The sequence below is a fragment of the Amblyomma mixtum genome, chromosome 9 (genome assembly GCF_055824585.1).
Source record: "Amblyomma mixtum isolate Tamu chromosome 9, ASM5582458v1, whole genome shotgun sequence".
NCBI lineage: Eukaryota > Metazoa > Arthropoda > Arachnida > Ixodida > Ixodidae > Amblyomma > Amblyomma mixtum.
This window is the reverse complement of record NC_143020.1, coordinates 123,031,863-123,059,176: the sequence shown is the minus strand read 5'-3', so window position 1 is coordinate 123,059,176 and position 27,314 is coordinate 123,031,863. Positions and strand designations below refer to the sequence as shown.

The 27,314-nt window shown below is 48.1% G+C and overlaps 1 protein-coding gene across 1 annotated transcript; it reads right to left on the bottom strand.

Moving 5' to 3' along the window:
* Positions 1-403: 403 nt before the first annotated feature.
* LOC149331058 (aldehyde dehydrogenase, mitochondrial-like) lies at positions 404-26,982 on the bottom strand. The gene is made up of 13 exons (XM_089561764.1): positions 26,473-26,982; positions 25,966-26,070; positions 24,406-24,546; positions 23,108-23,234; positions 20,018-20,079; positions 16,083-16,325; positions 10,005-10,107; positions 7,659-7,843; positions 7,448-7,605; positions 6,637-6,801; positions 4,523-4,597; positions 681-720; positions 404-607 (listed from the first exon to the last, which is right to left on the bottom strand). The coding sequence occupies exons 1-13, from the start codon at positions 26,509-26,511 to the stop codon at positions 575-577; spliced, it is 1,476 nt and encodes a 491-aa protein (XP_089417890.1). The 5' UTR covers positions 26,512-26,982; the 3' UTR covers positions 404-574.
* Positions 26,983-27,314: the final 332 nt, after the last annotated feature.

Genomic DNA, 27,314 nt, shown 5'->3' with positions numbered 1-27,314 from the left:
AGTAATGCTTCCTGCTTCCTGTGCGAACGCTCTTAGAGGAGTGCTATCTGATGCGATGATCCTGTCGATGGTTTTTCTTCGTACTGCTTGCGTCTTCTGTAGCCGTTCCATGGCGTTCCCGTTGACAGCTGGCAAAATTTCCCGGGTTTCGGGTGGTAAAATGTTGTAGGATGTTTTAAAAGGTACTCACCGTCTTTGCAGACGTGAGCTTGTCATACATGCGCGTGTGATTTATTCGTGCGGCGCTCGTGACATGGTTTCATGTCGTTCATGGGCCCAGCAGCTCGTCTGCCTCGCACTTTAGGGAGAGAGCAGGACCAAACCGAGATGCTTTACCAGCTTGCATAGGCCGTCTTCACGCACTCTGCGCATACTATATGGCTGTCGAGGAAAGCAAGCGCAGTGGAGCTAGTAAACGTTTATTTCTCCCAGGATTTTCCTGTATTCCTAATATCCGTGGCGTTGTGAAATCCTGTGCAAGAAATATGCGGATAGTGCGGCAGCTGTAGCGCGCAAAACAGCGAGGTGTTGTATCCGTGTTTCCGTAACTTTAGCTGTGAAGGGTAGGTCCCCGTTAGGAATTTTTCACGGGTATTCTTGTTATAACCTGGAAACAGAAAGTAGGACATTGTCAACATTCACGAGGGCACATTTTAGAATACTGCAAGTAAGCAACTCACTGCTTTGACTTCTGTGTACTCCATGATGCCGTCTTCTCCCCTGCACGACATTCCATGCGTTAGATAATGTCAAAGACGCCTTATAACGCAAAGCGGTTATGTTGCGCACTAAAGGGCCGACTAGCACGCACGCGCACACGCACTAAGACATTTCTTGACAATTAGGATAGTCGGTAATGCGAAATTTGAGCGCAGCTGTCGAGGTTCTGAAACGTGGGCGATCGCACAGGGAATACGCAGTGCAGAACGGCGGCGGAACCTGACATGGCTTCGGAGGCGCACCTCTGTCCTGCGTTTATATTACGTCATGCATTACGTCACTCCTTTCTGCTCCGTTAACGTGGTGCTTTGAAGCCGTCTTTTCTCTCTTCTTCTCTCCTCTGAAGGCCCCTAGGCTCCTACGGCGCCTTCAGACAAAAACCTATCCAAACCTAGACCACTAACATCACTCGCCTACGCCCAGCACTTAACGAAGGCAAATATCCATGGTGCGGTGACACCACACTCTAACACATATCACATGTTCCCAAAAACATCACTATCCAAAGCTGCGTAATGCGACCCAGAAGATGTGGGAGGTGAAGCTGACCAGCGCTCCTTGCCATCGCCAGGAGGTTGACAGAAGCCTCCGGAGCTCAGGACTGAAGGCCCACCCACAAGCGCTCCACCTACTATCCTCGTCAATAAACGTTCAATAAACGTTCAATAAATCAATCAATCAATCAATCAATCAATCAATCAATCAATCAATCTCCTTGCGCCCCTTCGGGTTAACCGCCGCGAACATCGATGACGCCGTACGGACAAAAAACGTATGACCGTAAAGTGACACGGATGACAAATACAAGCTGGCCTTATCGACAGAGTACCGTGTTCTAACCACTCCCACCGAAATTGGAGCTTCAATGAGATAGAAAAGACCAACAAACGAAATGCAGGTGTCGCCATTTGTCGCAAAATGGTGTCGCCGCACCATTTTGTCGCGCATCCCTGAAGCTACGCTACACCACCATTCACTACGGAACGGTGGCAGCTCGATCGGTAAGGACGTCACCAATTTGAGTCGACTGGCGAGAAGATTTGAAAGTCGAATTTTCCCAGCGATATATGCGTCTTTTGCTGTCAGCATACCCTGAATAAGAGCCGGAGAATCGATCTCTGCTGTGAACTATAACTGGATGAAGTTGTCATCGGTGTCCCTTCAACAGTTGATGCTATAAAAAGAACTTGACGCGGGGCAGATTAAAAAAGTGAAGCCTCAGCCTCAATCCCCTAGAAGTCATGCGTCCGTGCCTGCGCATGCTGAAACGTACCGCAAGGCCCGTCATTTACTCTAGCTGAAAATTTATACCGAAACGACTACAAGGAGCCACCCGGCCTACCGTCCCGTGTCATGTGTCAAGACTATGAGGTGGCTTCCTGTGCCACACTCTCCCCACACACCGCTGTTCTATTTATCGCCACGCTGTCTTGACATTCGTATCTTGTCCTCGCAGTATCTTCCCACCAGAGGCCCGCGCTCGCAGGCGGTGGGCTGTGTCTTCCCCTCCATAGAGCAGCGGCGAAGAGACGGTCACGTACAGGACGCCTACCAGGCTGCGGCCGCAAGAAAGAGGATGGAGAGACAGAATCCCAACCCGCGTTCACCAGCAACAAAGGCGAAACTAAGTCGAGCGCAATGATTGGTGAAGAAGAGGATTAGAGCCGATGGGGTGACGACGTAGCTGTCGTTGAAGTTCGCTCATTTCAGAGTCGTAGCCGCTCTTGAGTTTTCAGAGCGCAGCTCTTTGGCGCCCGTTTCTGCGTTTCGCGGCGTCGCCGTCGTAACCAGCAGTGGACACATTAGTCGCGCTTTAAGCTGCGAAACCAATGGAGCGGGAGCTTGGAAAGCAGAAGGCAAAATGGGTCAAGTGGTTTTTGAAGCGAAAAGCTTCACTACGAGGGCCGAAGCCGAGCTTCGAGTGAGCCGTGAGCCGGTGCACAGATTTGCCAGTTCTGCGCATGCGCGAAACCGAGTGACGTCACAGGCGGCGCAGGTGGCCACAGCCGTCGCCGCCGACTCCGTCGCCTGACCTTTCGCCGCAGCCGCGCGCTACTGCGCATGTGCGCCGCCGCTACCGCTGCGCGCGCTACTCCTCCTCGCCACCATTTGACCTTTCGATGCAGGCGCGCGCTACTTAAAAAGAAACCGCGTCGAGGCTGGGAATCGAACCAGGGCCTTTGGCATTTGAAGCGGAGACGGTACCACTCCGCCACCAATACTGAAGGTTTGAGCGTGAATAAATGCGCATCTAGCGAATGCATGGCTCTCATAAATGAAATTAAAGGAAAAAAAAAGTATAAAAATTTAAAAAGAATAAAAACGAAATAAAGAAAAAGAAAGAGAAAAAGAAACAAAAATAATAGCAATAAGGACATAAACAGGAATGAAAAATGAAATGAAAAATTAAATGAATTATGAACAACTATGAAAAATGAAATGAATAATTATGAATAATTATGAAAAATTTAAAATTAAATAAATAAACAAAATATACAAAAATAGAAAAGGAATTGAAAGAATTGAAATAAATAAAATATGAAAAAAAACAAGCAGTGCGCCAGGAAATGCTTCCGCCTTGCAGCACTTTACAGAGCCAAAGTGCCCCCTGAATTTTAACCGCTCCGATTTCAGTCTCTTCCTCCGCCTCCGCACAGGCAGTGTGTGGACGGCAGAACGCCTCCACCGTTATCGTGGTGCCCCCAGTGCATTGTGCGCCAACTGCGACAGCCATGACGTCAAACCAAGCGTAACTGAAGCTTTTCGCTTGTATATCCAGGCTGAACCAGACCTAAGCCACTGCCAATTTTTTGAGGATAGGAAATGAGCACTATCTGTCTCACACACCTCGGTGGACACCTGAGCCAGAGGGAAGGCGCATAACTGCCCTCTTGGAACAGCGGACACCTCAATTGTGCTTCAAGCTACGTGGCGGTAGTGACAGATGTGCGCTGCATGCGTTGGCATTGACAACGTTGAGAAACGCGGCGCTGAAACCATGGGGCTTCCGCGTTCGTAGTGTCCATTGGCGTTGGCCGATCATTTTAAGCAAAGGAAATGCACATAACTGGCTCCCTGGGTCAGTGAACGCCTGAATCGCGCTTATAGGTACGTGGGGTGATGAGAGAGAGATATGGGCTAGCCGTATGCGTTAGCGCTGACAATGGTGAGCGAACTCTCGCGATCAACCATTAACTGCCACCTGCCAGGGTGGCAGGGTGGGTGGGGACTTTAATGTAGATATAAAGACGGACAAACATGAATTCCTTACCACTCATGTGGGAGAACATCCCGTTCCACTCGCTCGTAACGCCTCCCACGGTTGTGACAACCTCGCGAAATACTTGCATAGACCTCTTCTTTGAGAACCAGGCATTGATGCAACAAGTCGAGCATGCATATATATATATATATATATATATATATATATTTCTCCGACCACAAAGCTTCCTTCATGGCAGTCAAGAACTGTTAGCGGAGTGTTTCTTGAGGAAGGAAATTGTGTGAAAAATAACAAGTTGTCTGTAATTGTACATACATGTCTTGCTCGAATTCATTGCCTCAATCTATCGAAAAGCTTAAACAGCTGATGTGCTGCGCTCAAATTTCGCATTAGGAAGTAACGTAATCGTCGGCAATTTTTCTGTTGTTTTGTCCCTGCCAGCCCTGTTCGATCAACACCTCGCAAACATGTCCGGTTGCTGCTGCCAGGGAACCTCGCGCTGTACATTTGAGTGTGCTTGAAGACAGGCAGGCAGGCAGGCAGACTTTCGCACAGAGTAATGGCTGCAGTGATACTTACATTTCGCGACCTATTCCGGACATCTTGTAGCCTCCGAACGGAATGTGAGGTCCTATGGCGAAGTAGGTGTTGACCCTGCACCATCAGAGGGTCACACGTCACCGCTGTACCCTCCTTCAACGAGAACGTGAAGAAGTTGACATGCTTTGCAACCAAACAGAGCCGATGTTGTCGCAGGACACGTTAGCCATAGATTATCCTATAGGAGACCATGCGATAGCCTAATTGGTAACCGGAACGAATAGGCAGCCTGGTTCCCGGTGTGTTCTGCTCTTACCTGCCGCCCGAATATTGTCACCAACGCAGTTTCGGCTCGTATATCTTACGTATCTTCCTAAGACCGTCCAAATCGCGTCTGGATTTAATTGGAACCATTACGATACGATAATTTAGCTCCCAAAACATTCAATTCAATTCACTTTATTCACCAGATATCTCTGGATGGTTTCCTGGATAAAAGCTGCTAACGCAGCTTGACGAAGTCCAGGAAACCAATACAAGGCAAAGCGCACAGCCTGTGACAACTAGTTATAAGCCATCAGTAACAATGATATTATAACAATAAATGGTAAAAACACAAAGCATGGAACAGAGGCAGTAATATAAAAATGTCATGAAACTCCTAGCTGTACAGAGAAAAAAAAGCGTAAGAACAAAGAGACAACTGAAGATGGCACATATTCAATCAACGAAGCAAACACAAGTAGCACACTGAGCTAAACAACACAGCAAATAAAAATAACAATGGTATTAATAGTACACAAGTATTTACAACGTTACAAAGTAGTTCCGTAGTTCCTTTCTTTTATAGCCAGTGGTGTTTTGAAATGCGTTTAAAGTACATCGAAGGTTATGAGCTAAAGACTAATTTACAGTTGGTACGAAAAAATGGTACGACCCATAAATCCTGATTTCGTGTGTGCATTAAAGCCTGGCGTAATTCTAAGCAGGCCAAAGTAGATAAATGATTTTTGACATGGGTAGCGGAAAAATACATTAGCTGAAGAAGTCGAAACTGGTATAGGTTATCTACGCGGATGATGGAATGTGCTTGGAAGGCGTTGTTTATTGGACTCGATTTTTCGAGATTTGCAACATGACGCAGAATTCTCTTTTGTATTATGAACAAATTGTTCATGCTAGTCTTTGTAGTTGTTGCCCATACTAAACTGCAATAATTTAAAAGTGATTGGAACAATGCATAATAAATTCAGATTTTACACATGATTCAGTTATCTTTTGCTGCGTCTTGCAATGATGCGGAAGGCTTACTATACATGGATCACCACACGGTATTCGCCAACCGTTCATTAATTTATTATTTAATTTCTTCAGCCAGCTGTTTCGGTTTCAGCAGCCGAACGAGGGCCACGACGTCACAGGTAAGCATAGGCGACATGGGGCATGAACAAAGCTGCAATATAATCACTGCTTCTTCGTTTTTTGTGGGTAAGGCTCTTGAGGCAGGTTTACTTTCAGTGTTGCAGTTAGTTAAAACTATAAAGCAGCAATTACATCGCAACTTTGTTCATGCCTCGAGTGGCTATACTGAACTTTCACGCCATAGCCATCGCTCGGCTGAGTAAACTATAACAAGGCAGAGAAGAGATCTAATTACAAATTATTTATTGGTCGTAGGTGGAATCAGGTGGTAATCCATGTATATTAACCTCTTACGTATCATTACAAAGAACAAAATGCAATATCCTCTCGTTTTTTCTTAATGCTCCAATGTTCACGTTTTTGGAGTCCGTGAAGAGGAAAGAAAAGGGTACGTACGGCTCTGACCATACTCCCTAGATAAGAGCGCAGACCCTGGAAGATGCCGAGAAAGAGCACTACATCTCTTTGCATGGCTGTGGCGCCTGTTCACAGCCGCCTGGATCAGACGCGCGGCGCTGTTTCTACAGTCCAACATCCAGGCGGTTGTGTTCTGTTGTTCAGTATACTGGACAGCTACGCTCGCTCAATTAACTGCCCTCACCTCGAAGAATAGCACGCATATCGTCCCGTTCTGACAAAAAGCTTTAGAGCGCAACGTCTATCTCCCTCAGGTGGTCTTCCCTTGTGGCATAGAGAATGCGAAAGGGACGTGGCGGCCATAACGTGCGTACCAGATGACGCCTGCTTGGAGTGCGTGCGCCACCATGGTGGCGGTGTTGAGGTCGTTCGTGATGATCCCCGCCGCCAGGCCGTAGCTGGTCTCGTTTGCCCTCTCGATGACCTCCTCGGTTGTGGTGAACTTGAAGATGCTTTGGACGGGGCCGAATATCTCCTCCCTGCGAACATCGTCTCTCTCACAACCAGCACAGGAATAAGGCTGTGCTGCTCAAAGGACCCCATACAGCGACATGGTTACGCATGCGCGAGAAAGGAACGAACTGCACATTATGAGCGCGGCGTTGCCGCTGATTATCCGCGCCTTCAATCTGGCTCTGTCAGTTGCGGCCCTTGCTACATGCACGGCAAAAACGGTTGGTCAGGTAATGTACGGTGTGGATACAACCCGAACACGCAGCGGAAAGTCTTCCTCAAAGGGGGCCATCCGGCCAATAGCATTTTGGGCTATTGTTAAGTCGCGGCTAATTAGGTTTGGCTAATCCGTTAATTCGTTTGTGAAATTGTACCTGCAATTTCACATTGTCAGGTACAAGGGGATCAACCGCAACGTCATGATAACGCGGAGATTCCATTGGTCGGATGGCCTTCTTTGAGGGGAAGTTTTCCGCTGGGTTCCCAAGTTGTATCTGATCTGGAAAGGCTCTTTTCCTTAATTCTTATACAACACCGGCTTGAAAACTACACCTCGAGTCAAGGCAGGGGCTCAATTTTTTCAAACTTTCTTGGTAGCCCCAGCCGACTCGACCTAGCACCTGAAGCCAAAACTGAATGTTGGCTTTAAATCTGCGGCGAATAGGAGCAGACCTGGCAATGGTCATGTCGTCCTTGACGTCCGAGAAGACGGTCGGCTGCACGAAGAAGCCGCGCGTCCCGAGTCGGCGGCCGCCGCACTGCAGCTTGGCGCCCTCCTTCTGGCCCAGCTCGATGTAGTCCAGCACGCGGTCCATCTGGGTGCCGTCGATCTGCGCACATCGGGGATGTCACATCTCTTCGTGATGTGCTGCCGCGGGCTCACCTGGGCCCCCTGGGTGCATCGCTCGTCGAACGGGTCTCCGACGACTCTCTTCCGGGCCAGCGCCACAGCCTTGGCGACGAACTCGTCGTAGATGTCAGCGTGGACGTACGCTCGCGTAGCCGCAGCGCAGATTTCTCCCTGGTTCCAGAACACGGCTTCGTGGGCCAGAGTGGCGGCGAGGTCCACTGGGCAGAGAGCGCAGCAGTCGCGAGCGTTGCGTGCACTCGGAAGAAACAAACAGCCCGAGCGCCGTTTGTCCGTGCAGCCCCGCCTCACTGTCTATTGAGTTCGGCCACTCTTTTCCCGTTGTTCTCTCTGTCCCCGTGTAGCTTGTAGTTAGCCCGGGTTCGAACCCGCCCCAAATGATCGAAATTATTCCGAAACCCTCCATTACGGCACCTTCTTCTATCTTCTTTCACTCCTACCTTCCTCTCTTCCCTTACGGCGCGGTTTGGCTGTTCACCGAGATGCGAGACAATTACCACGCCATTTCCTTCCCTTAAAAAGCAATTTTCCCTCGGAAACAACCCTCCTCTTGCACTTTGCGCTCTTGCAATACCTTCCTCCTTCCAGGGCAACCTGCTCTGGGTACCCGCCCACGCGGGAAACTCTGGAAACGAAGGGGTCGACCGACCAGCCCGAGGACTAACCAACCGGGCGGCCGGCCCCACAGACCCAGACACTCTTGTCGAGACTCCCCAGACCTTTGCCGAAATCACCAACATTCACAGAGAGACGAGAGGCCAGTTCCCGCCTCCCCATCCCGACTTAAATCGAGCGCAAGCCAACTTGCTCCGCAGGTTGCAGACACACTCAATCCTTAGCCATTCTAGATTTTCACTCATCACAAACGGAGAATACGAACCCGCCTGCCAAAATTGTTACCAGGGAGAAATCGCAACCCAGGCGCACATCCTCTGGGGTTGCGCGGGAAATCCGCCCCCTCGGACCGTACTGCCAGCTCCCTTCGAGGAAGGATGGAACCAACTCCTCAAAAGACCAGACAAGAGCATCCAACTGGCACTCATTTCGTGAGCCCAGGAAGTCGCCCCCACCTGGGGGCCACACCAAGCCCACCTGCCCTAAATCCCGCCAATCTATGGCAATAAAGTTGTTTCTTTCTCTCTCTCCGGGGGTAGCCGCCCTCCGGTTAAGATTTCCTATGATCTCGCTACACCCTCCTCCTTACAAGGTAACCATCCTCCGGTTGGCGATTCCTCCGCCACCCTCTGGTCTCCGCCACCCTCTGGTCAAGCCTTCCTATGCTCTCTCCACACCCTGCCCTTTCCAGGGTATCTCCTCGCAGGCAGCTCTGCATGCTTTTCACGAAAAAGCCCTAACCTGCCCTACCCGGTCGGCCTTGCATGCCGCACTCACAGCATTGGGCCCACGACTGGCGACCCTTCTCGGTGGATCCCTGGATACATGGGCATTCCCGGCAATGAGATGGCTCCCCAGCTTGCCTGCTTATACTATACACCAGGCGCCGGGGATCCCGAGGACAAGCCCACCGACGGTGCACGCAGTCAGAATTTACAAACTCACTGTCCACAAATACTACACGCAGCAAAAAGTGGACTTGGCACATTTACCACCACCAAACTCAACCTTATCGATCCGTGAAGCTCGCATTCTTTGCCGAATGCAATTTGATCTCCTTCATACACTAGCCAAACTTTAGTCGTACACGTACACTTCCACACTTCAGTGTCCAAACGGTCCTCATACATATGTAGACATAGAACACTGGTTCACAAAGTGCCACTCGGTCTTCCAGTCCCTCGCCTATCCTACCTCCTAAGTGAATTATGCGGTAATGACGATAATTAAAAAGCAAGTTATAAAGCACGTTGTGAACAACTGTGTGGACGCATGCAGTTCCATTATACACGTTCGAAATGGAAGGCTAACTTCGTTGTCCACTAGGAAAAGTATAACAATTCCTATGCCGATTCGAGGATGTTAAATCGCAATTTTTAAACAATAAAAATTTCGCGTTTAGACCCCAACAGGGGCCTGTCGCGTGACCATAACATAATTAAATCTAATCCGTCAAACCACAAAAAAAAGTTGTAGAGAACTGTAAAAACGTTTCAGTCCTCTTTTATCTTGCCCGGATGGACAACTATCCACGTATAGCATGCTCCTGAAGCGCTTCTTATAGTGTGTATATATATGATTGAGATATGGAGCTTCGTATTTCTACGCTATCTTCGAAAGGCTCATTGAAACGTAAACTTCCTAGAAACCCAGCTTACTTCCTTCTCTACATAGTGTTAAGCAAAAAGGGATTTTTCAAAGGACACAGACGGATTCGGGCACAGAACTGACAGCTGTGCGACTCACAGTCCGCGTCAGCGAAGATGATGAGAGGACTCTTTCCTCCAAGCTCCAGCGAAACTTTCTTCAAGTTGGACATTCCAGACGCTTGCAAGATAAGTCGGCCAACCTAAAATGAGAAAAAATAAAAATGTTGATCAGGCGTAGCGAAGACCTGTCGCCTAATCGGTCACTTGTCTAGGCTGCGATACGCAGCCCCAATGAACAGCCCAGCAAGACAGATCGAATGTTTCAGTCGACCCTTACAAAAAGGTTTTAGACAGTCTATAGAGTGTCTATAGACCTATGTCTATAAAGTCTATAGACTGGCTAAAAACAAATCCGAGAGAACAGTCTATAGGATATACAAATATTATGGACAGTCTATAGACAACAAATATTATGGACAGTCTATAGACAATCTATAGATTTATGGCTATGCACTTTTAGTAGACTTTTGTCTATAGACAGTCTATATACTATGAATAGACAAAAAATCAATATCTATAGGAAGTCAATAGAGTCAATTAGAAGTCTATAGACTGTCAGACCATTTTTATAAGGGGACGCCGTAAATAGCAACAAAAAGTCAGGACAAATTCCAGGTGCTTCTCTTGCTAAACTGCCCATTCTTTCACAGCAGGCGCAAACAGGCATCAATGCGCATCTGTGGCAAAAAAAAAATATGGCTCCAAAAAAATATGTAGGCAAGAGTACGAACCGAAATCGGAGAGTTGGATCGAAAATTTACATTCTAGCAAGAACTGAATTTTCGCGGTGCTGCTGTACCAACATATATGCGTGTTACGGATACTACTGTATTGTCTTGCGGCTTTCATTGGGGCTACGGTCCTGTAACTTCGAGTCACCACAGACCGCTCCCAGCCGGCTGCTCCAGGCAATCTACTTTCGCGGCTGTGCACGCTGTATATATATATATATATATATATATATATATATATATATATATATATATATATATATATATATATAGAAGGGGTCACAACCTTGCAATTATCTTAATTTAATACCGACAGTTTCGGACGGAGGACCGCCCTTCCTCAGGGTATACACAATGGGCACAAGAATATATATATATATATATATATATATATATATATATATATATATATATATATATATATATATGTAATCATACTTCAAATTCAAAGACCGTCAGTGGCAATTTTTCTTGCATGTCATCATCATCAGCCTGACTACGCCCACTGCAGGGCAAAGGCCTCTCCCATGTCTCTCCAATTAACCCTGTCCATTGCCAGTTGCGGCCACCGTAGCCCCGCAAACTTCTTAATCTCATCCGCCTGCCTAACTTTCTGCCGCCCCCTGCTACGCTTGCCTTCTCTTGGAATCCACTCCGTTACCCTTAAGTACTAGCGGTTATCTTGCCTTCGCACTACATGCCCTGCCCAAGCCTATATCCTCCTATTGATTTCGACTAGGATGTCATTGACTCGCGTTTGTTCCCTCACCCACTCCGCCCGTTTCCGATCTCGTAACGTTGCACTTATCATTTTCTTTCCATTTTATGCTGCGTTGTACTTAACTGAACTTTTTTCGTTAGCCTCCACGTTGGAAAGACACGAATAAAGTAGTCCGTCCTTAAAGCCGTTCTTTTACCCTAAAGAAGAAAGTAACCACTAGAAGAAAGTATAGGACAAGAATTTTTATGCTTTTGACTTGTGTGATATATTGAAACATAAAAAAAACATGATTTTGTTTACTGCTGTGATACGTCAGCGGAGTAAAACAGGACGCAGTGGACTATGGCCCATTGTTACCAACTGTTGTTTTTTAAGCTATATCTTACTATGTTCTAGCATATACCGTGGCCTCCGTGATCGAAGCGCGCGCGCCGCCGCCGGAGCAGATCGCGGCGGCCACGCATATACTATCCCTGCCACGAAAGGGTCTCTTGCGGTGCGCACACTACGGTTTGCTTCACAGTGTCTGACACAGTGTCTGATACAGTGTCTGACACGCCGCAGTTTGGCGGCAGCTTACATTGTCGCAATAAAAGCAGACCTGCTGATCGCAATATTTGAATAGCGGTAAAAGGCGCCCGTGTGTGCTGTGCGATGTCAGTGAATGTTCAAGATCACCAAGTGGTCGAAGTATATTCAGGAGCCCCCACTACGGTACCTCTTTCCTTTCTTGCACTCCCTCCTTCGTTTCTTCCCTATTATTATTGATATTATAATATAAACAAAGTCATAGCGCTTACTAGAAGCGGCGACCTGGATATGACATCACTCATTCCACGGTTGAGAAAGAACGTGAACTACAATAATCGGCAAAAGGTACAATAAAAATATACTCAGTCGGTAGAGCTTATGTACCAAGACCCTTCCGTTGCTTGAAGTGTTAGGTAAGATGGTGTCGATTCTGTATCGGACACGTGTAGTAATTATTCAGCAGCGAGGCACATCAGTGATGCACAGTATGTACTGCGCGCTTGCGCGTGCCTATATAAGCTGTGCCCTCAATAAACGGTGACCTTTCTTCTTCTGACTAGGCTGCTGTAAGCGCTGTCCCAGCTGCGCATTACACATTCCAAAGACGGCGCCTTCGGTTCCACCATGTTGACACAGTGAAGTTTTGTTATAAACTACTTAGACCCGACACGCTGTTGTGGTAACGCGTAGTAATCATAGTGCCACGTATCATTATAGTGTTTGTTCGTTCACGCTCAAGGCTGCAGGAAAGGGCTGTTATCATTTTTGTTCGTGACGCGAGAAGCGACCAGTCTAATCTCGATTGTTCGCAGCCATGAAAGGCTGCATATAGGTTTTTCCAGATTACTGCAGATGATCTTGTCCTGCTATCTGGAAGTTTCTTTGCCGGCTTTAAATTGAGCGATGCCGCGAGCGGCGGGCATTCTTGGTTCGACGACTGACGAGCACGTTTGTTGCTTACGCCGCCGCCGAGTGATTCAGTTATTTTGCGGGCGCAAGTCAGCCCAAATAAAGAGCTTCGTTTACAAGACTTTTTGGTATCTTCCTGACCGCTGGACTGCCGTCACAACAACGTGACATCTGGTGGAGGTGCTGGGTATGCCTTGCAGGTATCGGACAACCCCTGCAAGTCGTGACGCCAGCCCTTTGAGTTATTCGCCGAAAGACCTGACTCCAGTCTACCACGCAGCCTCTGGAGCCTCCAGCCATGACTTACGCCGCAGCAGTGCGCCGTCCTGTACCTCGACGACGGGACCCAAGCCCCTATCGCCCTTAGCCAGCTGCGCTGGAGCGCCGCCCTCTCGCCCCAACTCGCCCGTCCTACGAGCGTCGTACACGGCCGAGGAAATGCGTCGAGTGGAGAACACCCGACTAGCGCCGCCCACATTGCTTCCACTGCGGAGAAGCCGGTCACATTCTCCGGTACTGCCCATACAGGAGAATGGGCATCCGAGGGTTCCCTTAAGCCCCACCTCGATGGACACTTCCCAGGCGTACATGCGAAGCGCCTGCGCGCCCAGCACGCGCCGCGACGGGCGTCGAAAAGTGGCATTCACCTCCATGCTCCTGGTGCTGGCTCGCTCCCCTCCCGAGCCGACTGAAAGAATGTCAAGCCGTGAACAAAACATGGTTGGGGGGCGCTGAAAGGACGAATTAAACCGCGAAGAAAAGTTCGGGGAACACGAAGCTATGAAGAAAAGTCCTCGAGAGCCCCGCGGTCCTCCGATTGTTGTCAACCGGACCCCGCTTCCGACGCGCGCGCTAGCGCCCGTGCGCGGGCGCCGATATCTGACATGCACAGATATCTGCGTCCCGCTCGCGCCTGCTCGCGCGTAGCGCCTCGCGCATGCACAGACAAGGCTCCAGCATACGCCCGTGCGCGTAGGCGCTCCGCCCGTACGCCTCGGAAGTGTCCATCGAGTTGGGGCTTTACGACGCCTCACGACACCGACCCGGCTAGCGACCAGCCGAAATCGAGGATTTTTTTGCGTCGGGAAGGATACTCATCGCCGAGCCGCCTATCGCGTTCTCCGTCGCCATCGTCACCGCGCTAAGTATCTCCTAGCCTCCTAGCCGAGGCTACGCAGTGCGTGGACGCTTCCCCAGCCCCCGAAGGTTAAACTGAATAAAGCAGCCTCTGGAGGTGAGGTTGCTTCTGAGCGCAAGAACTAAGATCTTCCATCGACGAAAACAGAAGATCATGCCCCCTACGACGACGATGAACTCTACGACAACGACGACCCCTACGACAACGACGACCCCTACGACGACGACGACCCCTACGACGACGACGACCCCTACGACGACGACGACCCCTACGACGACGACGACCCCTACGACGACGACGATCCATACGACGACGACGATCCCTACGACGACGACGACTATTACGACGACAAATACGACGACAAAAACTACGACAACACCGACGACGACGACGACGACAGGGCCAGACTTGAAGCTTTTACCGCTGCCCTTACACCTTATTAGGAACGCTAAAGGACTCTAAAAGTTCTCGAAGCATTCTCCGTGTTTTGCCGCCGCGGTGGCTCAGTGGCTATGGTGCTCGGCTGCTGGCCCAAAAGACGCGGGTTCGATCCCGGCCGCGGCGGCTAGAATTTCTTTGGAGGAGAAATTCTAGAGGCCCGTGTACTGTGCGATGTCAGTGCACGCTAAAGAACCCCAGGTGGTCGAAATTTCCGGAGCCCTCCACTACGGCGTCTCTCATAGCCTTAGTCGCTTTGGGACGTTAAACCCCACAAAACCAAAACCAAACCATTCTCCGTGTTTAATTTCATTTTAAAGCTTCGAGACTATGCTTCTTTGGAAGGGGGGTAATGCCACGTATCATTGCAGTGTTTGTTCGTTCACGCTCAAGGCTGCAGGAAAGGGCTGTTATCATTTTTGTTCGTGACGCGAGAAGAGACCAGTCTAATCTAGATTGATCGCAGCCATGAAAGGCTGCATCTAGGTTTTTCCAGATTACTGTAGATGATCTTGTCCTGCTATCTGGAAGTTTCTTTGCCGGCTTTAAATTGAGCGTTGCCGCGAGCGGCGGGCATTCTTAGTTCGACGACTGACGAGCACGTTTGTTGCTTACGCCGCCGCCGAGTGATTCAGTTATTTTGCGGGCGCAAGTCAGCCCAAATAAAGAGCTTCGTTTACAAGACTTTTTGGTATCTTCCTGACCGCTGGACTGCCGTCACAACAACGTGACAATAGTACCACAGTTTGTGCACATACTTTTCACATTTTCGGCGATGCTTTACTCTGAACAACACTTTAAGATACACTAGCTTTCAGCGCCACATGTGAGTTGACAGCGGTTTCAATAATAGCTAGGGAACCACGTAAATGGAAGCACGTCTTGTGTCAGTTTTAACGTTCCTTTCCAGCGCAGCAACCTCGAACAATGCCTCACTAACTAGCCCATAACAAAGATCGGTTGAGTTCTAAAGAAAAGAACGAAACGAATACTTTTTTCGTGATCTCGAAGGTCTTGTGTTGCCTCTAAGCCAATTTTCCTGCGTGCTCGCATTGAACCTGCAGTATATCTTGTGGAGCTAAGAACAAAAATTTTTTTTCCAGTTTCTACGCTCTACTGCGTATTGCGCTAATCTCAGCGAAAGCTGCCTGCCTTTTGCTAATGCCTGAGACCTGCAGTGATGTCCAAGACCTGTTTGAACACCGCGAAAGGACCAAGACGAGCAAGAACAGACAAACGCAGCACTGTTCTTGCTCCTCGTGGTCATTTCGCGTTGTCCGAAGATGCTCCCAGTTTACGGTTCTGCTCAAGTCCAAAGCCTGCAGACTATGTGCCAACTCGGGCTACTACAGCTGTCACGTGGTCGGCACTGGAAACTTAATCAGAGCTCTCCGATATTAAAGCGACAGCATAATAAGCCTCACGGGTCCAAAATTAGTCGTCGCTAATAAAATTCGCCCGTTGCGTTGAGGGAATTCACGTCACTTCCGGTAAAGGAATCAAAATCTGCTCGCACTATTGCACTGCCCCCATATAATGGAAATATGGGTCCTGGTGAATTCTATTCTCGTCTGCCAGAGTTTCCCTTATCTGCAGCCAGATACGAGTGTGCATGCACTGAACGAGAGAGAGAAAGAGGCTCCTTACCTCGGTGGACCCCGTGAAGGCCACCTTGTCCAGATCCGGGTGGCTCGAAATAGCGGCGCCCGCCGTTTCGCCGAAGCCCGGCACGATGTTCACGACGCCGGGTGGGAATCCGGCCTGCGCCACGCAGTTGGCCACCACCAGCGCCGTGAGGGGCGTCTGCTCGGCAGGCTTCACCACCACAGTGTTGCCGGTGGCCAGCGCCGGACCCAGCTTCCACGACAGCATCAGCACTGGCACGTTCCACTGCGCATGCGCACACAGCCTCACAGCCTCGCTCCGCAGGAGTGCTGTCGCGTACTCCGCACGCATGCGCACAACATGTCGGCCCGAGAGAACACGCAGGCTCCGCACCCTCTTGCATTTGTCCGTGTGAACTCCTTGAACGAAAACTAGTTTCAAGTGAGCATCACGCCCTCGCTCTAGCCACGTGCACAGCCCGAACTGCTTGCGCATGCGTGGCGCTTTCTCGCGTCGCTAAAGAGTAGCGAAAGACAAACAACCAAAGGACCTCACCTCGCCACAAACAAGAACCGCCTTTCAAACGCACAGCTTTCGCGAAGCAAGTGTAATGCGCTAGGTTAATTAATACGACGACCGAGTCGAGGATACAGAGGGTGTATCGGAAACTGCTCACAGTTTGCATGTTGTTGCACAACCTTGCAGCGTCGCAGTTATACACGTATCTCTGTGAAACCGTTTGGGCTTGGGTTTGGGTATCGGCGCCCGTTGAAGGAACCGGAGCGCGAGCGAACGTGAACTAGCCACGCGAGCCTTCCAACGTTCTCATTACATCGGCGATAGTTCCTTGATGTCCTTCGCAAATCACCTGAAGCCGCTGCGACGGCGGCGTGGAAGTGACTGAAATGTTCTCAAACTCCCTCTCTCCAATGGAGGCGCGCGTGTCGACGGGAGGGTGAGGGGAGGGTGAGGGGACGTCTATGTCGTCAAGTCTGTTAAGACCGTGTTGTACAGACCGTGCTTAGACCGAAGAAGGCTACTGCATGGCACCCGGCGCCGTACCACTGGCACTCAGCCCACCGAATCAGTGGAACATGTGAACGGCCCGCAAGAATGCTCTGGCGTCTTTTCTGACTAGCACTGAATGTGACAGCGATGTAGTGTTTTTTTTTTTTCTGACCGAAAAGTTAAAGCAATTGTTAACAGCCGTGAGCCTGGAAAAGCCTGTAGTCGCTGAATTTCACCTTTACCTACAAATCAAACTGCGGTCATTGAGGACGTCAGAAAAATGTTCCAGTTCCATATTTTTCGCGCAATAAATTTTGTTTTTCACGCATACGTATGAAATTAAGTGAGTAGATTCCTTTTAATATGCACACTTTTCAAAAATCCTTAATCGTTGCCGAATTTGCGCAGGGCACAAAACCGGGATCAAGCACAGCGCTTTTCGAGACGAGGCGCAGCAGCCGAGAGAAAAGAGTCGACGTATATCAATCAATCAATCAATCATTTTTTATTCAAGACAATAATACAAAACTATTGTCTTGGGGGACGTGACAAAAGGCGGAAAAGTGCCTGACGAGGTCACGCCACCCTGTGGCAAGCAGCGGTTTGACACTCATGCAGAGTTACAACAGAGTTTACATGCAGAGAAATGTCTTAGATGAAACTGTATCCCCCAACCCCCTTATTATATTTTTTTACAGTGCATGAATATGTACAGGAACGGAGTACAAGAATAAGTGCAGCAACTTCTACTAGCAATGCATGTTAACAAAACACTTCCAAACATAAAATACATGTAAACTATCGAACTTGAAGCACATGGAACATAAAATTGAAAACAAGAAGAAAAACATGAACATAACACACTAGTCTTCCTTTAAGAATAATCCCTTCAGTGTTTTCTCAAACCTGCTTAATGAAAGATTTTCGGTTAATAGGGCATGAATGACGGGATAGCTGTTTAATAAATCTGCTATCTGACAGCTTAATCTTTGATGTCCATAGTTTGTTCGAGCTCGGGGCTTGACTATGATGCTCTTTCTTAAATCGTACACACTTCTTTTCTCCTGGTATCTTGTTTCAAAGGTAGATTTATCCAACCGGTATTGGCGGTAAACTTCCAGGCTTAGTCTGTATTTGTAGAACTGAGGCATTTGGAGTATTCCATGCGATCTATAGTAGGGCGCACAACTAGAGGACAGCTCTAAGTTACTGATAGCGCGTATTGCTCTTTTTTGTATTGATAGTAGGGAATCTAAATTTGTTTTCGTCGTGGTTTGCCACACAAGAGAGCAATAGCTAAAACGTGAATGTATAAGGGAGTAGTACACCAGTCGTTTGATAGAAGCTGGGAGGTAACACCTCAGTCTGTTTAAGATGCCTAAGGCACGAGAGAGATCAGTTCTAAGTGTGTGGATGTGAGCATTCCATAAGAGATTTTCGTGGAATGTCACACCTAGAAATCTGGTAGTAGAAGACTGTTGTATGTCCAGGCCATTAAGTTTTAAACATGGAATTGAATGCATTTCAGTACCTTTGGAGCGAAAGAGTACATACTTTGTTTTGTTTATGTTTAATGCGAGCCGGTTACTTCCCAGCCATGAGGTTAAGCCCAACATCCAATTGTTTGCCTCCCTGAACAGCACATCTAAATCCCTACCCGAAAAGAACACATTGGTGTCGTCCGCATATAAAACGAAATTCGAGGCACCCGGTATATTTACAATATCATTGATATAGATGAGAAATAAAACTGGCCCTAGGATGGACCCTTGTGGTACACCATACAACAGAGAGTTTGTCTCTGAGCATACACCATTGATGACAGTATACTGCTCACGTGAAGTTAAATAACTCATGAGGAGAGTACCAGCTATACCCCTGACACCGTAATGCTGAAGCTTTTTTATTAGTATATCATGTTGTACACTGTCGAACGCTTTTCTAAAATCGAGGAATATACCCAGAGTTAGTGCCTTGTTTTCGATATTGTGCAGAATTTCATCTTTTATTCCAAGTAGTGCTGTTTCTGGCGATTTGTTTTTCTGGAAGCCGAACTGTTGCCTTACGATAATATTTTCCGAGGTTAGAAATCCAACAAGCCTTTTGTTTATGATATGCTCAGCTATTTTCGAAAATACAGAAAGCACAGAGATCGGCCTGTAATTGTTCACGTCATCGAAAGAGCCTCCCTTATGTATAGCCGTCACACGAGCAAGTTTCATTTTGGCTGGGAAAACTCCCTTTTCCATTATAAGATTGCAGATGTGTGCAATAGGAGTACTAACTATTTGACTCACAGCCTTCAGTGGTTTTGGTCTGATCTCATCAGTGCCAGATGCACAACCGTCTTTTAGAGACATAATTATATCTTGCACCTCGCTGAAATCACTGGGGGACAAAAATATTGTATTCGGATTTCTTGCAGTGACATAATTTTCCCAAGGTGTAGAAGAAGGTGCATTTGTTGCGTCGGCTAAAGGAGCACCAGCAGCAAGAAAATGCTCATTAAACAGGTTTGCAACCTCTGCTTCAGACAGATCGGCATTCCGAAAGTTCACTTTTTTTGTTTCTGCATTCTTATAGATTAACTCTCTCATGGTTTGCCATACCAGTCGTGTATTACCGTTCACCTGTGCAAATTTATTTGTGTAGTATTCGAGCTTTGCTTTCTTTAAGTCTGAATTTAGCAGATTTCGTACTTTCTTGAATGCATGAAAGTCACTTGCATCTTTTGTTTGCAAGAATGTTTGGAAAAGTCTGTTTTTCTGTTTGATTCTTTGAAACAGTTCACGAGAAATCCAGGGCTTTCGTACTTTTTTGTTCTTTTTTCGGGGCTTGAGGGGAAAACATGTGTTATAAGCAGATACAAAGCATGAAAGGAAAGCGTCGTAAGCGGCATCGGGGTTCGAGAGCTCCAAAATTATGTTCCAGTCAACATTTGTCAGCACTTACGGGTATGATCCACTTACGGGTATGATTTGGCCGACGACCCCGACAGGTTCACGTCTTGTGTAGGCGAACGTGCTGCCATCTGGACAGAGGGAAACAGATCAACGCTGACGTGGGTGAGAGCCGAAACGCGCGATTTTTTCCGCTCAACAACTGCAATGCTCTCGTGTTTAGGCTGGTACGTCAAGCTCAGCGGAGCGGGCCTGTAGCTGCCTCTCAAGGGGAGATTAGGCGACACACCTGCACTCCGGGTGGACAGACGATGACAGCTCGTCAGAGAATGGCCTGCAAGGGATTTCCAGGCGCATGTCGGAGCTGCGCTTACATCTTTTACACGGACGATGAAGACAAATTGAAATTGGCTGATGTCGATAGACTACCGCATTCTAAGCACAAACATGCTATCACTGAAAACTGATATTTTGTAAGCTAGGTTTGGTTTGGTTTATGGGGTTTAACGTCCCAAAGCGACTAAGGCTATGAGAGACGCCGTAGTGGAGGGCTCCGGAAATTTCGACCACCTGGGGTTCTTTAACGTGCACTGACATCGCACAGTACACGGGCCTCTAGAATTTCTCCTCCAAAGAAATTCTAGCCGCCGCAGCCGGGATCGAATTCGCGTCTTTCGGGTCAGCAGCCGAGCACCATAACCACTGAGCCACCGCGGAGGCCTAAAACAAAAAAGTTGCAGGGTGTTAACGTATAGAGTTAAACCCAGTAGAGGAGCGAAAGCATGTTTAGCCCGGTTGGCTCGTGATTTTGCTTTCCTGCGTCGTCGGCACGTATGGCGGCGATATTAGACTCAGGTTGAAGCTCTGATCGAGGTCAAGCTGATCTGACCTGTTCGCACCGCAGATGGAAGACGGCGATGTGCAATGCACAGCGCAGCAGTGTGTTGCAGTTTAAAAGGAGGCGTGGCCGGCTGCTGGGATAGCATAGTTCTCTCGTGCAGCGGCCAGCGAAGCTGATCTGTTCGCGCCGCCAAGGGTTTGAATCGCAGTCACGGCAATATTTATTTATGGTTGCTCAAGGTCACCTTCAAGGTCAAGCTTCACACAAACTCTGTGAGCCGGTTTGACCTCGGGAAGTCGAGCTTTCACACTAAGAATGAAATATAGGTGTCGCCATCAGCGGCCGATTTCTTAACTAAACTGCGTGCGTCGACACATTTTTTTCTGCCGGTCCTCGCAGGCTATAGGCTTCTCCTCCATCCACTTCAAAACTGGGATGACGGAATGACGTAAGACGTCACTAGCTTTAATCGAGTGGCGAGAGAATGTTTAAATACAATTCACTGGGCAGCCACAAAAGAGCAATATAATCAAAGTTTACTCAGAACCAGAATAGATCCTCAGCGTCGTTTTAATGATTTACATCGACTATACGGTCGCATTTTCCGTTTCCTGTATTCGGAATACTTGTTATGTTCGCTCATTTTGTATCTTGAGGCGAAGGTTCGAGGGAAAAAAGTGTCCGCGGCAAACGCAGCGGCTGGTGCGGTTCCTCTGTTTATCCGCTGCCGCGCCCGTGTTTTTGTAAAGAAAACAGATATAAGGTAATGACACGCAAGCGCCACAGCTAGGCTTCGAAGGGAGACGAATAACGGAAGAAGCGGGAGCCAAAGCCGTAAAAAAGTCCGGGCACTCTTGACGCCGACCATCGTCTCAGCAGGACGTGGCCGAGTTGGACACCATTCTGCTCTCGGAAGCAACCGCCAACGTGGAGTTCTGAGTGGGAGGAGCCCTTGCTTTCCGCGTTGCATCGTCCGAAAGTACGGGGGCTTCGGGTGGTGGGACGTCAAAAAATGGCGTTCACAACCTCTGCTGAACATATGCAGAACTTCTCACAATGAAACAGTTTCAGCAGTATTTTGTAAATATGTAACGTTTCTTTTTTTCTTTTTTTCTTACTGTGTCATATGATTTCCTGTTTTTTGTTTTTTGATGTGATGTTAATCAGAGTACGACATCGTTCAATCTATTATGTGTTGTCAGAATAGGTTCTGCAATGTTAAAAATTTATTTCTCATTATAAATAGTGATTCAAATAATCTGCTTTTAAGTTATATCTTTTATTGTATTATATCTGCTCTTGTTTTTGTGATCTATTTATTGCGTTTCCACTGTTTTTGTCGTTTTGTAAAAGCCGAGTGAAGGTTTCAGTGGCCACGTCAAGCTGCCCAGAGCAGCTTTTAGCCCTGAAAGCCTTCCAGTGTAAACTGGAAAATAAACCTTGAATTGAATTGATATATATTGCTCCGCTGTATTCAGTCCCAGAGCGCCGGCTTTCGTGGAATGCGGACGCGCCGAGGTCGGGAAAGTTGAAGGAAGGCCGAAGCAGCCTGCATGTGTGGTATCTATACAAAGAACAAGTGAGACTGAAACGCGACAGCGTCTCCATAGCGAGCGCTCATCATCCGCATTACCACGCATGTAATCGCCATTAATTTTTATCCACCCTCCTATTCGCGGACGGACGGGCATATCACTTAATAAAGGGCGTCCTCCGATAGCAGTAAACAGCTTCTAAGTATCTTTATAAACGCACCCTGTATACTGTTGTACCGTAGAATGTAAACTTGGGTCACTGACCACGTCAAAAAAGGGTTAGTTGACGTTTCGGAACCGCTACGGGTTCCTTGTTCACAATGAATAACCGGCCGCTACGTTAAAACTCTCTAACGTGTGCGGCACACACTGCCCACGTGGCACACATTGCCCCGTATGTAGAAGGCTAGATTTTCAACGTACTCCAGGTAACATTCGAAACAGGGCGTAAAAATCGAAGATAAGCCTCGAATGACACACGGCCTCATTACAGAACAGACCAATAACTACATGGTCCTCAAAGGGAGGTCCCGCAAGGCAAGCTTTCTATCTAGGGTGGCGCCAACTTGCCCGCCGGACGTTCGGGCGGGCAAGGAAACAAACAACTAAATAAAGTGGTGCACTGTGTAGTGTTACTTTTCAGTTATTGCTTTTATAACCCACGGAATACCATCCGTAGAAGCAGTTTCGGCCTAAGCGACACGTGGAACCAGCATCTGGCTCGGCGAACAGCCACAAGAAAAAGAATTGCGAAGAAGTGCCGCTGTGGCAGCGGCTCCTCACCCGTGGGTATCGTTTTTCCGTGAACTTTGTCGGCGAACCCAGCGAAGTAGCGAATGGTGTCGATAGAAGCCATTATGTCCCCGACTGCACTGGTGAAGGGCTTGCCGTTGTCCAGGGTTTCCAAGCTCTGCAAAACGGTAACTGAGTTCGGTTAAAAGGTTTATCTTTCAAGGCAACCAATTCAAAAGAGAAATGCGCTCGAAGCAAGGGTTTTACAAGGGCTCAACCTTCCCAAAATACCGGCAGTCTCCACCTCCTGCGTCTATATGCCACATGTTTTGCAGCTTGCCTTCAAGTCGCAGATACGGGATCCCATCGAGCGAAAAGCTGGTATCAGAGCAAGCTGCCGTCGGTCTCCCGTTTGGTCAGTGGGTTCATTGGTCTGCCGAGGCCAGCTACACTTCTAGCCAGCGTCTCCGGATACATGCCACTTCTTGGTTCATTGACGCCTGGGGCGTCAATTTTTTCGAACTGCCACGCACCGCTGATCAAAACAACCACCGGCGCCGGAAGTCATTCTGGATTTTGTCACCTTCTTTTTCAGACTAGAAAAGACATTTTGGCGCCAACATTGCTAGATCGGGTTGGATTTCGTGGCAGCGCCCATGCACCTAGAGTCACGCAACGCAAGGAGCCCCACACTAGCACAAGCTTTCAAGTGCCTATCGATGGCAATTGGCGGGCTCGCCGCGGCAACTCGCGGCGGTCGCGGAGTCTAGGGAGGCACGCATTTCAATTCTGAGATTTTTCCCTGGCCGTTGCATATGTACAAAAATGTAAAGGTTCTTGAACGACAAAGATTGATTAAAATATTTGTCCTGTATACTTGCTAATTTCATGGCCTTTACGTTTTTCATATCAGCGGCATGCACAGCTTTGCTGGCTTCGGACTGATATAGTTCTAGACTTCGTGTGATAATTTCTTTACTTATTAAATACGCAAAAAACAGAGAAGCATTGGTATCAGGTATATCTGCCATGATTTTTAAAACATACGAATATACATTCCTTTAATTAAAAAATATATATTTCACTTGTCTAGACAGTGCGTAGCGTTAACTAATACACTATGGCATTGTCAATGGCAGTGCCGTTATTATTCTTGCGTTTGATCCCTCCACAAAATCTATGAGGAGGCCGCGCTGCAACATGAGCCCCCCCGAACAAAATTTCTGGCTACGCCACTGATTGACGCCGCTATGCCTCGTCATGGTGAGCGCACGTAAAGCGCAGCATAAATCTGGCCCACTCGAGAGTGCAGCTGTAAATGGTCACTGAGAGACGGCTGCGAGTCTCACCGCGATGTAGTCGAGCTGTTCCTCCATCAGGTCGGCCAGTCGGAACAGCAGTCGCCCCCTCTTGGAGGCGTCCATGGTGCGCCACTCCGAACCCCGGGCGAAAGCGGCTCGCGCGGCCTTCACCGCCTTGTCCACGTCCTCCTGTGTACAGCAGGCACACCCAGCTCGCGCATACGCAGCCCCTCCTGACTAGCTACCAGCAAAAGCTGCGGTCATTTACTACAGAAAGAAGTGATGAATGAAAAAGTTCTCCCTTATAAAAATGGTCTATAGACAGTCTATAGACTTCTTATAGACTCTATTGAATTCCTATAGATATTGCTTTTGTCTGTTCATAGTCTTTAGCCTGTCTATAGACAAAAGTCTTCTAAAAGTGTATGGCCATAAATCTATATATTGTCTATAGATTGTCTATGGCATTTGTATTGACTCAGCCAACAAGCGCTTTGTGCTTAGGCTGACCAGAAGACTTATGTGTACGAAAAAGTGGTGAATAAATTGTATTGTATTGTATTGTATTGTATAGACAGTCTATAGACTTTATAGACAGAAGTCTATAGACACTCTATAGACTGTCTAAAACTTTTTGTGAGGGCCAGGCCCTTAAAACTACTCGGAGTAACTGATAATGCGCACAGGTGGCCAGGCGATTGCAGCAGAGAATTTATTCTTTGCCTTGCTTCCATTTTTCCTATCTGCGAGTAAGGAACTTTTTCAACTTTCGTGCAGGGGGTGACGTCACTCATCGTCGCAGCACCGAAAACAGAGGGCTACCACAGCGACAGGACGGCGTGGCAGGGTAAAATGGGGTTTATGGTTTATTAGGGCTTAACGTCCCAAAACGACTCAGGCTATGAGGAAAGCCGTAGTGGGGGACACTTTATGAAGTCGACCACATGGGGTTCTTTAACGCGCACGACATCGCACGGGCCTCTCATGCCCAACAATTTTGGATAAAAGCATTTTGAGCGGTAAACAGTTTATGAACGCAACTTTTGGATGCAATGCAAGATTTCAGTATAACAATCAATATATCCGCAGACTTCTCAACGGCATCCTTGAATTCTTTTATTAACGTTTTTGCTGTCGTCATAAACTCTCCCCATTGGTTTTCTATGGCTGTCTCACCTGCTCGATGCGATCGATGGAAACCCTCCAAAAGAAAGATTCTGCTACATATCAGAGGAATGGACCTTTTACCTTCAATGCTTCCATAACAGTATCTTACAATTTTTCGACATTAAAACCTTTTGTCTGAGACTGTTCGACATGAGCATTTCGCCTCCATCGAAATTCTCCGCGCGGCCGAGATCGAATCCGCGTTTTTTTCGGTCAGTAGCCGAGGACCATAACCACTGAGCCACCGCGGCAGGTATACAGCTGGGCAAGGTTTACAGGTTGTGAGCCCAAGCCGGTGGAAGCCAAGATGACAAGCTCGGCCGGCTGGAGCGCGCCTCCGGAGCCCACTGGCAGTCAACGTGGAGGGCCCGAAATGCGTGGTTGTCTCACGCGCCTCATGCTCAGAACAATGGGGAAGTAAGAGGAAGGTCTCACACTCACCTTGTCGCCTTCTTGCACGTCAGCAATTTTCGCTCCCGTTGCCGGATTGTACGTCGGGAAGGTTTTTCCCGACACCGAGTCGACGAACTCGTTGTTAATGAAAATCTGCCATGAAATATAGAGTTTTAGACTCAAATCCATTCAGAAAGGCCTCTTAATAAAATAAGAATCAAAGGCATTTTCTGCCAGAGCATGCAGACCGTCACTACAACTTCGCTTGAAATTTTGATGGCTATAGCACATCGCTGCACTGATTTCTGGAAAGTCTCCAGTCATCTCAAATAAGCCGAAAAGAAACGCGTTTAACAAAGCGTTAAATACGTCGTCTTCCACTTCCCGAGAAGTTATAAGGAGGGCACATTACTGAAAAAGGCTTGACGTACTTTAACGCTGCTGGAAAGCCTCGCGAAGGTTTCAGTTCCATCAGGCAAGCTTGGTTCATAAGACGCTGCAGTTTTGCAAGGTCTGTGTAAGCAAACTGCCGGAACCACTACTGCATTAGCATACCTTGACGAACTTTACTTCAGGGTTGCGTATGGGCGGCATTTTTCGACGCAGGCTTCAAACTGTGCACGGACCGACTTAGCTATATGGAAGCAACACTGTTCCGGAGTCTCGATGTTGGTCTGCGGAAAGTGGGCAAGTTTTAAGCATGCCAGGAGCTTAAATAGACGTTGCCAAGACTGGGCCGGGTTGCACAGTCAGGAGCAGCCCACGCCCGCCCAACTGGCGCCCCATATAGCGGTTGTCCTTGGGCGCATGTCTCGTGATGAATTGCCGGACAGATGAAAGGGAAACATGCGCACCTAGATAGGCGCCAAAGGACAGATGAAACGTTCGGAATTTATCGCTCCACCGCCGCGCACCTTGTCATGCAAAGGGGGCGTCCTGTTCGATTCATAGCCCAACGGGAGAGGCATTAGCATGCGATGCAAATGGCGAACTTATCGCGGGGCCAGCGAAGCATTCTGGGAACGTTCACCCAGTCTCTTCGCCGGGCTAGGTCTACACTCTTAGAAAAAAAGGTAGTGAAAACGTAGTAACGGCTGCTGTTACAACTACCTATGTACTATGTTCCTACGACCTTGTTACTACCTCAAAAGAAAATTAAGTAGTAACAAGGTGGTTACTTGCGCTGTTACTGCGTTTCTTGGCAGTTGCTACTCTTGTACTACCTCATTATAACCCTGGTAGTATTCATTACTACCTTGATTTGGAAATGGATGATCGGAATGTGCACATATATGTATACTAACATTCCTGGTGACATTGCTACTCAATGCCCCATGTTTTTATATGATGAAAAGGGTTTCCTAAATGGCAACAAATCTAATAAAATTGCCAGTGCT